The 12,401-nt window shown below is 36.0% G+C and overlaps 1 protein-coding gene across 1 annotated transcript in view; it reads right to left on the bottom strand.

Annotated features, from left to right (window-relative positions):
• The window catches only part of LRRC69 (leucine rich repeat containing 69), a 94,648-nt gene that overhangs the window by 55,928 nt on the left and 26,319 nt on the right, over nt 1–12,401 (bottom strand). The window contains exons 4-5 of the mRNA XM_016147813.2: nt 7,591–7,786; nt 5,226–5,297 (exon numbers count right to left, since the gene is read on the bottom strand). Coding sequence (XP_016003299.1) covers nt 5,226–5,297; nt 7,591–7,786 — 268 coding nt within the window. The remainder of the gene's footprint in view (nt 1–5,225; nt 5,298–7,590; nt 7,787–12,401) is intronic.

The following is a 12,401-nucleotide window of genomic DNA, read 5'->3' as shown; positions in this document are numbered from 1 at the left end:
AATTGTATTGTTTAAAGAGTGTTCCCTGAGTTTAATTTCAGTCAAGAACCCAAACTCTCCGTGAGATGAAAGAAATGTATTATTTACTTGTGTAGCACAACAGGGACTGCCCCTGACTGTAGTTCCTGAGATAAAGAATAGATTCTTCAAGACTTTTTTTCTCTTAGAGGTAGTGTTCTAATATGGGAAGAGTCCTGGGCTTACAGCCCAAAATCCTGAGTGTAAGTCCAGCTCAACCTCTGTTCTACACTTCAGTTCAGTGCTTCTCCAAATGTGGTCCTCGACTTTCAGCATAGCATCATCTGAGAACTTAATATAAATGCAAATTCATGAGCTTCCCATCATACTGAGTCAGAAACTCTTGGGGTGGAGTACAGCCGTCTACACTTTAATAAGCCATCCAGAGGATTCTGATGTATATTCAAGTTTGAGGGCAACTGCTGTAGGCAAATTACTTCTCTGGAGCCTCAATATCCTCAGTGCCAAACAAAAATAATGATATCAAATATGTCTTCTTCAATGTGCTTTTCAACATCAAATACATTTGATAATATGAAAAATTGCTTTCCAAATCTGCAAATTATAGATAATTGCAAAGTATTGTTTCAGAATGATAATTTTTAATGCCTTTTCTCAATCTGGAAAGTAGTCATAATAATTCAGATGGTTAAATTACTAATGGAGGATTCTGATCAAAAGTGTTACAGAAATGTGAAGTTTTCTATTAGGTCTGTAAATGTTTTCTAGATGATATTTTGTTATAAAATTCACATCAAGACACACATCATGATGTCCCCTGATATGATCATTAAAACTTTATCTCTCTTTTGTCAGGTTGACTTTTTCTTCAAATGATCACATTTTGGAAAATAACTGGGATATTGAGGCAAAGAGGAGCCATAGAAATATCTTTGCTTGAAAGATAAAAAATAATTGTTTCAAGAGGACTAAACAATTCAGCAGTTTAGTTTTCTCCCTTTTGAAAGGGCTAAATCATAACTACTTTAGATACTGAGTATTCTACTCTTTATTTTAAAATCTAAAGAGAGATTAGTAACACTTTCCTCCCAGAAATCCCACTATGGCATCTTAATTCAAATAACAATTGTTTTCCCATTGTCAAAAGTTATGAAGGGAACTTTTTACTTTCATATTTTTAATTCTTCAATGAAATTACCACCTAACTGCCTCCATTCTCTTTCAAAGCTAATTATTGCCAGTTTCTTTAATTTTTCTAGTTTTAAATTTCTGTATTTATCTTTTTTTATGATATCTTCAGGGTCTGCTTCAATTTTAAAGTTTTCTTCAAACACGAATTCCATAGTTCCTATAGGGCAACATGCATATTTGTTCACTTGACTACTGGGTTCCCTAAGTGTGGGAATTCTTTAAGAATTCATGCCTAACACTTAGAAGAAAACTTGATCACAGAGAAGGTACTTAACAAATTTTTGTTGAATTAAGTTGTCATATATGCTTCACATAGGAGAGTTGTAATTATTACACACACAGGTGCTAAAAAGAGTATTAAAACTCATTATTCTACCCAAGTATAATGGATTGAATAATGCCCCCCCCCAAACTCATGACCATCTGGAATCTTAAAACTTGACCTTATTTGGAAAGAGTCTTTGCAGATGTAATTAGTTAAGATGAGATCATAATGGATTAGGCTGGACCCTAATCTAAGAACTGATATCCTTATAACAAAAGAAAGACAGTTTTTGATACTTCATTATGGCAATCTTTGGAAACTAACTCAAAACCAAGCATTACTGTTTACTGCACTATCTGAACAACTGGCAGTGCCAATTGCTTCATATGGTCTACTATCTACCATAGGCCATGTTTCAGAAATGTTACTCTCACAAAAGGAGATGAAAATAACAGATACTCTATTTTAAATCATCTTTTTCCTCCAACGCATGTTTATTCAAAATCCAATTCCAACTCCAGGAATAAATAAAAATGAAAGAAACAGTAAACATATGATGACGAAAAAATAGAAGGCCCATTCACCTAAAAATCACATATTTGAAGAATATTCATTTAGAGAAAATGTTCAATATATAATGTTAAGTGAATAAGCAGGATACATACTTCTTTATGTAATATATTTTCATTCTTATTTTTTTAAGTCACATCTGAAAATGAGATACTAGAGGAAAAAACAGTACATGCTCTTTGAAAAGTAAAATTAAAGATCCCTTATATATTGTTTTTTAATACTTATCAATTTTCTAGATTTTCTACAATAAATTAGTTACTTCTATAATCAGAAAAATGTTATTTAGAAAAGTATATGTGAAAACAAAAGTGCAGATTCAAGATGGTATAGGAGGTAGTGGCTGTGCATGTCTCCTCCAGCAACACGACCAAAATTATAGCAAAAGTACAGCACAACCAGTACACAAAAACACCAGAGGTCTGGCTGAACAAAAGCCCTACAACTAGGTCACTTCAAATAATAGGTCACCTCAAAACAATAGAAGGGCAGAGACATGAAACATCTGGTCCCAGAACAGCATCTGGTGATTGAGAATCAGGAAGGCTATCTTGGCTGAGGAGCCACCTCCCCAACCTGAGGACTGAGGGGTCCAGGCTGGATACTGGGCTCTCCAGCCCAGGGTTCCAGTGCCGGTAAGAGAAGTCCCCACAACCTCTGGATATAAAAACCAGCAAAGATAGCACCCAAGTGAGACAGAAAGCTGTAGGAATCAGGGACTTTCCTCTTAAAGAGCCCATACCTGGCCTTATTCACTGGCAAACTCACTCAACTCTGAGTTCCAGTGTTGGGAGAGCTGCTTGAGGGACATATGGGGAGACGCTGAGCTATCAAGCTTCAGGGCAAGGGCTGAAGGGATGGCTTGCTCCAGGACAGAGGTGCAAGCAGAAGCTAATGTTCCTTGGTTGAGCTCTTCCTGCTTCCAGCCTGCAGATGCCAGCACCGACAACCTGGATAATGCTGGTCACTCTGTCCAGGGATTCTCTGAGATTCTGCCTCTCTCAACTTGTAAGCCCCCCCCCCCACCAAGCTACTTTCAGTGATTTGTTTCCTACAAACTTGGTGTCTTGGCTCCTGCTGTGAACTTTCATAAAATCTCTCAAAGGCTCACGAAACCCAAAGAAGCAGCATCTGGCCTAGGCGGGCCCCATGCTGCTTATTGAGCTTCCTCAAGATTCACACCAGTGACAGCCAACCTCTTTTTCTGATTTTGCCCCTCAAGGCAAGGGTGGCAGCCATATGTGGTTGCTTGGTGACTCTTAACAGATGGCCCTGGAGGTACACAGCCTGCAGCTAAACTTGGCCTGCAGCTGGAACTCTCTGAGATCTGCACCAAGGGGCCCCACAGCATACCTATTACATAAAGCCACTCTACTAAGACTGGGAGACTTAGGAACCCCACCTAATACATGGCAACAAACACATGGAGGCAACCAAAATGGAGAGACAAAGAAACATGTTCCATATGAAAGAACAGAACAAAGCTCCAGAAAAAGAACTCAACAAAATGGAGATAAGCAATCCACCAGATGCAGAGTTCAAAACACTGATTATAAGGATACTCCATGAGCTTATGGGAGGACTGAGTGAACTCAGAGAGAACTTTAACAGAGAGATTTTTTTTTTAAAGCATAAAAATGGAAATGCAAAACATAAAAAGGAGCCGATCAGAAATGAAGACTGTGACAAAATAAAAAGGCCACTTAAAGACATTTCTATAGAATGCATTTTCAAATCTTTGAGTTGAAACTACACTTCAGAGTAATGGGAACATCAAGGTCCCTTTTGCTCTCTTCTCTGATCTTATAGGTGCTCAGATGAGTTAACAAAAGATCTTATCTCAAAGTTGTCACAGAAACTCCAGCAATAGGTGTTACAAAGGCAAAACTGATTTGGGTACTCCTAAAATCATTTTAAGTCAATGGAACCTAAATAATGGTACTTTATCAAAATCTTAAGTAGAGTCACTTTGTAGAAGAAACTGTGAGTCAATGACACTACTAATATTCTGAATACTTAATATAGCTTAAGAATATTATTAATATTTATTGAAATGAAATTCAAGACACTGCAGGTATAGAGGTGAGAAAGAATGTTTCTTCTTTTTTGGAAGCTTACGGTCCAATGGCAAGACATAATTGAAAACAATTACTCCACTTTGTGGTACAACCTACAATGGTGCCATGGAAGAGTTGGCACCAGTGGTTGCCTTGGGAGTCAGGGAAGGCATTACTGGACTTAAAGAGTTGAACTAAAACTTTCAGGATGAATAAAATCTTGTATCATTTACCAGGTCAATATTAACAACATCCACGTCTTATTAAACATTTAAAACTGTATGTTTTGGGGAAAACTATATGGTGAGTACTTAAAAAAATTAAATTTACAATTTCCATATGACCCAGCAATTTCACTTCTGGGCATATACTCAAAAGAAGTAAACGCATGGACTCAAAACAGATATTTGTACACCCATATTCATAGCCGCATTATTCTCAGTAGCCAAATGGTAGAAGCAATCCAAGTGTTCATTCACAGATGAATAAATAGCAAAATATGGCATATACATACAGTGAAATATTATTCAGTCTTAAAAATAAAGAAAAGTCTGATACAGTTTATAACACATATAAACTTTGAAGACATTAAGCCAGTAACAAAAGGACAAATATTGCATGATTCTACTTATATGAGGTACCTAGAGTAGTCAAATTTGTAAAGATAGAAAGTAGAATGGTGGTTGCCAGGGGCTAGAGAGAGGGGAAAATGGGGAGTGTTTAATAGGAATACTTTCATTTGGATAAGGTGAAAAATTCCTGGAGACATATGGTGCTGATAGCCATACAACAACATGAATATACTTAGCGCCATTGAAGTGTACACACAAAAATGATAAAATGATAAATTTTGTTATGTATATTTTACCATAATAAAAAAAAATCTGTAATGTTTTTCTAAAATGCAGACATTACACTCATTTTTCATATCTAAGTCATTGTAAAAATTACTTTGGGGGTAAAGATGTTCAGCAGGCACAGAACACAAATGAAGGAATGGAAAAGAACAGGCTTTGAAATTCTAGAATGAAGAAAATCTTTGAATTATTTGTATAATTTAAAGTTTCAATTGCTACAGGTTTTACTGGATGCCCATATTTTTCTAATCTCAATAGCATAAATAACATTATTTTAAAATTATAATAGAAGTTGGCTCTACTTACTCCTGGTGGAAATATCTGTATAATATTTCCAGCTATGTCTAGGATTCTTAGGTTTCTAAGATCACAAAATCCCTGTGTCAGAAAACAAAAGAGAGATTGACTTTCAAAAACCTCATACGTAGAATCATAAATATTTCTTCTAAGTTCAAACTTGATGGCGTTGATCATCTTTCCTGGTCATTCTTCAGTATCCTTTCCAAAGATATCATTATGTCTGGGATTGCCAGATTCTTTGAGTTTTCCATTTCCTCTGACCACTCCAGGACAATATAACATGGTGGCCAAGAGTTAGACTATTCGTAGCTTCACTATTCATAGTAAGTTACACTTACTATGTAACTATGGGTAAATTTTTTAATCTCTTGGTACTTCAATTTCTCCATTTGTAAAATGGAATTGCTAATGGAAGCCCCTACTTCAATATGATTGTTAAATGTATTAAAGAAGTTACTAAGTTATTATTAAGGGGTCTAATACATAATAAGCACTCGGTAGACATTATTATCATTAAAACAGAATCTTTGAGAAACATAAAATAGATATCATCTTAGAAAGTTGTCTCTATTGACAATTCCACCATAAATTATTTTTCATGTCCCTTTTCCTTAGCACTGTGCTAATAGAACTCTTTCCTTATAAAGAAAAATCTGTTAGTATCTCTAGCTACATGCCCAATGTAACTGGATGGACATATATATTCATATACATGTGTAAACATGCACACAATTTATTATGTACCAGAAAATTTTTCATAACTTGTTCATTATCAGAACAAATGAATATTTTCTGTAATGCCTTATCATTTATAATGCAAACCAAAAAGAATAATGATCATATTAACTGAATTACATTAAATGTACAAAGATATACATGATCATAGGTATTCTTTACATGATAATTCAGGATAGGGCTTATTTAAATTTCTTAAAGTCTAAACTCCTTGGGATTTGTAAAATCATAGAAAGAGTATTGATCTGACTTTTAAGTTAGACAGAAGTGGATTTGAGCCCAATCTTTGACCTTTGTGTTCAAGTCACATAGCCTCCCTGTTCCTTATTCTAAAATGGGTATAATAAGAATTATAATGAATTGTTATGAACACTAAATAATATAATGCTTCATGAAAATGATCATATTACTGCCGTTAAAGCTTTTCCCTCATATTATGAACCTATACTTTTAATAAATTTATTCTATAATTTAAAAATATTTCTTACTTATTTATAGAAATTAAGATTTTTAAAGAATTTAAGAATAAAATGTTTGAAATATACTTATTTACAGCCTACACTTTGGTATATTTTCACATATCACATTATAATACGAACAAAATATTTCAAGGAAATATACCCCTGAGAGAAAAATTAAACAACAAGAATTGATCTGCTTTTTTTATCTCTCAATTTACTGTATGACATACATTTCCTTCTATTAAATTAATTCTAATTTGCCTAAGGAAGGAAGGTAAACCCATTTACAGGTTCCTAGAAAGAAACAGTACTCTCAAACTGGGAAATTTGAGGAGAGTTTAATAAAGTCACTATTTATAAAAGTTTCACAGGGTTTAGGGAAAACTAAACCATGAAATGAAGTTTCTTAAACCCACAGAATTCCCAAAAGCTATCAATGGCAGGAAGTTCTTTACCATTATAGGCCTAAAGAGCCAAGGGGGTGGGTCTAGTAATAGTCTATGTGAGGATCACCTGACATTATCTATGGCCTTCTAGAAAGATATGCAGGAAACGCACAGCATCCTATCAGGGAGGCATCAGGAGAATACCATCTGATATTCATTCTCCTCCTGTCCTTTCACCTCCTGCTAGTGTCTCTCATTGGCCATACCCAAGAGGAAGCCAGAGGACAAAGGAGCTCGCTGATGCTGATACAGATAAGTCTCCCAGATGAAGAGTAGGTTGGAAAAAAATGAGAGTGGCTATGAAGGAAAAATGGAAGATATCTAGAACACATACCAAAACCAGAATGTACTATATTTTGTGCTGTGTATAGGGTTTCCAGATAAATATAAGATGCTTAAATTTAAATTTCAAAGAAACAAGGATTTTATTTTTGCATAAATATGTTCTATGAAATATATGGAACATACCTACACTAAAAAATTATTCATTGCTTATCTGAAATTCAAATTTAAGTGAGCATCCTGTATTGTTATTTGGCAACCCTAACTATGTGAAATAATCCAAGTTATAACCCTCCTTTGTCATAGGAATTTGGGAGCTAACTATATCTCCTCAGATGGAAAGCAAAAGATGGTTTTACTGAGAATCCCAAATCTATAACTCTTCCCAACCATGTTGTAATGAGTTCTTTCCCAACAGAAGAAAATTTGGTTCCATGTTTTTCTTACCTCTGGCAAAACATCAATGTTGTTCCTGACCAGAAGAAGCTTCTGGAGCATCTTCAAGAACTTAATCTCTTCAGGTATGCAAATGAGCTGGTTGTAATTAAGTTGAAGTTCAGAAAGATTCTCAAGGAAACAAAGTTGTCTAGGAATGCTGGCTAGCTGGTTATGATTTATACTCAAACATGTAAGGCTTTTTAATCTAAAAAATAAACAAAGTATATGAGTGAAACTCACAAGAATAAGAAAGGCCATTATACAGACACTCACTGCTTATCAGAAGCCATGTGTCAATTTATTTTTTTGTAGTTCATCCGAGCCTTATTTCAGTCAAGTGTTCACAACTACTGTGAATCATTTGCACATAAAAAATTTTTGTTGTAACTTAACTTTTGAAGATACTTTATAATCAGACAGCTTATGTTAAAAATATTTTTATGTAATCAAAACCTATATTTAAAAGAAAACTCTACATTCATTCTTTGTACATATTCATTCACTAGATTGAAGAGGAAGTGAGAAGATGAAGGAGGATATATAAATACATAAATATACATATACATATAAATACACACATGGATATAAGTATAAGTATATAAATATAGATATATAGCTTTATGAATATAGTTACATATTATATATCTTGTACCAAATAGATGTGAGAGCCACTTAGTTCCTGTGAAAAATGAAAAGATGGATCAGACACAAATTCTGCCTTTATGTATACATCATGGACTAGAAGAAGATATTACATAGAGCCATAAAATTAAGACAGAAAATGTCATTGGCTAGGAAGAAAAATATAAAAATTTTGAGTCTGTAATTGCAATTATAGTACCTGAGGTATATACCACAAGCATTTTGGAATAATTGACACTCGAACTTGGTTCTGAATAATAAAACTTGTAAAATTAGAGCAATAAGAAGGCATAGTAAGCTGAGAAAATATTAATATTTTTCAGAAACAAATAGAAAGAAATTAGCACTACTGAGCACCAACTATGTACCTGTGTGTTTAATCATCACCATAACCATAAGGTTAGAATTATTATCCCTAATTTAGAAATGAAAAAAAAATAAAAGATCAGAGGCAGTAAATATCTTGCCCAAATTACCCATCCAGTAAATAAAGTAAATAAGAGTGTCAAGATTCAAATGAATGTCTGCTTGCAAAACTATGAATGGAAATATACAATGATCACAAAGCTGAATGTGTTGAGATTAACAGAATGAGGTAACATTTTAAAACAATTAAAAGTAGGGAACTGGAAGTTGGGAGAGTGATACTAGTGAAGAGAATTTGGTAGAAGACTATAAGCATGAAAATGGAAGCCATGTGAGTTGATGAGGCAGACAAGAACAATAACAACAAAAAGGGTGAAAAAAGGGAGAGAGGAAGCCAATGAAGATTCTTGAAAAATGTGAACATTTTGACAATACAAAAATGCATCCAGAGAAGGCATAAGTAGAGAAACAGAACTTGAAATACTCTTCTATACCTTGGGCATCTAAGCAAAAAGTGGAAACAAGGAAGAAGGACAGAGACAGAAACTGTGCTTCGGCCCCATGTTTGCCATAGACCCAGTAGACACAATAGTAGTAAAAGGCTGAGGTAAAGCCCCCAGACTGGAGAGACAGAGATGGCAATTGGGCCTGGGAAGTTGGCACACACTGAGGCTGGACCAGGATCAAGGGCAGAGAAATAGTGCAAAAGAACACAGTTCTCCAAAGCCCACCATCATGGAACAAAAGATTCTGCAGACAGGAAATTTGCCCACCTCATCCCACTGTGGCCCACCAGGCAGCAAGATCCTCTCTTGGCAAATAATGAAAGGGCTGGGAAAAAAAAAAAAAAAACTTTCCAGCCTAAGTAGTCTGTATTCACTGCAGCTAAGCCCATGAAGAAGAGTAGAACCTTAGACACTCAAACTTACAACTCACCCTCACCCCCAAACCTCTACAACCCTGTTTCCCTCACTCACCATTCCCCACTCCGCCACATACACACACCCATCCTCCAACAACTGCAGCACAGCCTAATGGAAGCAGCTGAGTCAAGTTGGAGCAGTCCTTCAGGGTTTTCTGACTACAGGAGGGTGGCACCAGGAGCACACAGGAGATCCACAGCCCACCCCTTCCAATCCGTGGGACTAGTGCCCTGAGACAGAGGCAATTGGGTTGTAAAGAAGACTAGGGAAAATTAAGTGATTTTCTCTGCAGAGGTATTGCCATACGCAAAAAAAAAAAAAAAAAAAAAAAAAAAAAAAAAAAAAACAAAACAAAAAAAAAAACTCAAAATGGATCAAAAACATGAAACAATTAAATATCTAGAAAAAATCATGGGTACTAAACTATGGACTGTGGTCTCAGAGAGGTTTTTATGATTTGATCCCAAAGGCAAGGGAAGTAAAAGCAAAAATAAATGAATGAAACTATATCAAACTAAGAGCCTTCTGCACAGCAGAAGAAAACATCAACAAAACAAAAAGGCAGCCAACTGAATGGGAGAAGATATTTGTAAACAAAACCTCCAATAAGGGGCTAATATCCAAAATATATAAAGACTTTATACAACTCGACAACAAAAAATGCTAACAATCAAATTTAAAAATGGGCAGAGGACCTGAACAGACACATTCTCAAAGAAGATATGCAAATGCTCAACAGACACAGTGAAAGATGCTCGGTTTCACTAGTTATAAGGGAAAATCAAATTGAAATCACAATAAAGGCCTCCTCGTACCTGTTAGAGTGGCTATTGTTAATAAGACAAGAAATAACAAGTGTTGGAGAGGACGTGGAAAAAAAGGAACCCTCACATACTGCTGGTGGGAATGTAAATCGGAACAGCCACTATGAAAAACAGTATGAAGTTTCCAATTTTCCCAGCTCCATTTATTGAAGAGGTTTTCTTTTCTCCATTTCATGTTTTTGGCTCTTTTGTCACAAATCATTTGCCCACATATATGTTGGTTTATTTCTGTTTCATTTGTCTATGTGTCTATTTTTCTGCCAGTACCAGGCTGTTTTGATTTTTGCAGTATAATTTGAAGTCAGAGAGTGTGACTTCACTTACACATGGGATATAAAATAGAAAGCCACAAATGAACAAACAAAACAAACAAACCCCAAAAAACTCATTAACGGACAACAGTATGGTGATTTCTAGAGGGGGCAGATGAAGATAGTAAAGGAGGTCAAATATATGGTGTCAGAAAAAGACTAAACGATGAGTGATGAGCACACAATGCAATATGCAGATGATGTATTATAATATTATACACATGAAACCTGATTTTATTAACTAAGTCCACCCCAGTAAATTTAATTTTTTGAAAGCAAAAAAAAAATTTTTAATTCGGGGCAAAAAAAAAAAAAATGGACATAGATGATAGAGGCTTTATTCATCACTCTGGCGACCAAATCAAAGTTGTGATGGAAACAAGAAGTAGCAGCAAGGAAAAATCGCCTAGAATCTAGAGGAACAAACCATACAACTAGAGAGAAATCCAAGAAAGCACCCTGCAACGGCAGAATGTAGAATGTATGAAGATGCGGGCTGCCCAGTCTTGAGCAGCTGAGATGGAGGCTGCAGCAGTGAAAGACGCTTTTTAAAGGGGCCACGTCTGTGAACAGATTTTTGTGGTGATGGAACTGCTCGCTCTGAGCACCAACATCAGTCTGGCTGTGTGCAGGGGGAACCAGGGACTTACAGAGAGACATTGTTGGAGTGAGGGCTGAGGCGAGACTAGTACTGTGCAGAAATGCTGGTAGCATCCATTGTTCCCTGTTGAGCCCACCTTACTCCCAGTGCATTGACTTAGTGCTGCCATAGCCCTGACTTCATCAAACTGGATAACAGAGATTGCTCTTCCCAGAGGATTCCCTAAAACCTGCCTCCCCCAACTTGAGGCCCCACTCAAGCCACATCCAGGTATATCCTCAGTGAGTTAGGTGCTTCTTACTGAGCAGCGCCTAGACTCACACTGGAGGCAGCTGGCCTTGGTTTCTGGTGTGTCCTTTTGAGGCAACTATAAGCACAGCATCTGTGGATTGCTTCCTGAATCTTAACAGGTGGCCCTGGAGGGGTAGAGGCTTGGGCTAAATTTGGACTGCAGCTGGACCCTCTCAAGACTGTGCCATTGGACAGACATCTACTTCACAAATCCACACTAATAAGACTGGGAGACTTAGGAGCTTTGTTTAGTACCTAGAAACAGACATGGAAAGGCAGCCAAAATAGGAAGACAAAGAAGCAGAAGCCATATGAGAGAATGGAACAGAGATCCAGATATAATGGAGTCAAACAATGCAACAGATGCAGAGTTCTAACCACTGGTTATAAAGGTGCTCAATGAACTTTTGGGAGGTGTAGAGAATTTCAATGAAGAGATAAAAAACATAAAAATGGAAATACAAATTATAAAATGGAATCAGTCTGAAATTAGTAACACATTATCTGAGATGAGAAGTATATTAAATGGAATTTTTAAAGAAGTGAATAAAGAAAAGGATCAAATGCCCTATCTAGAGGATGGGAAAGCCAAAGACACACAATCAGAATGGCAAAAGATGAGATGCCAAGACTATACAAATAATTTAAGGAGCATATGGGACACTATTAAGAGTTCAAATATCCGTCTGATCAGTGTAACTAAAGAAAATCAAGATGTTATACAACTGTTTGAAGAAAATGATGGAAAACTTCCCTAACCTGGTGAAGAAAATGGACATAAAACCACAGGAAGCTCAGAGAATTTCAAAAATCAAGGGTCCAAAAAGGCCCACACCAAGATACATTACAATTAAAATGCCAA

The sequence above is a fragment of the Rousettus aegyptiacus genome, unplaced genomic scaffold, assembly GCF_014176215.1.
Source record: "Rousettus aegyptiacus isolate mRouAeg1 unplaced genomic scaffold, mRouAeg1.p scaffold_m13_p_15, whole genome shotgun sequence".
Classification (NCBI taxonomy): domain Eukaryota; kingdom Metazoa; phylum Chordata; class Mammalia; order Chiroptera; family Pteropodidae; genus Rousettus; species Rousettus aegyptiacus.
Note: the sequence above shows the minus strand (reverse complement) of the source record. Positions and strands in the feature narration are given on the sequence as shown.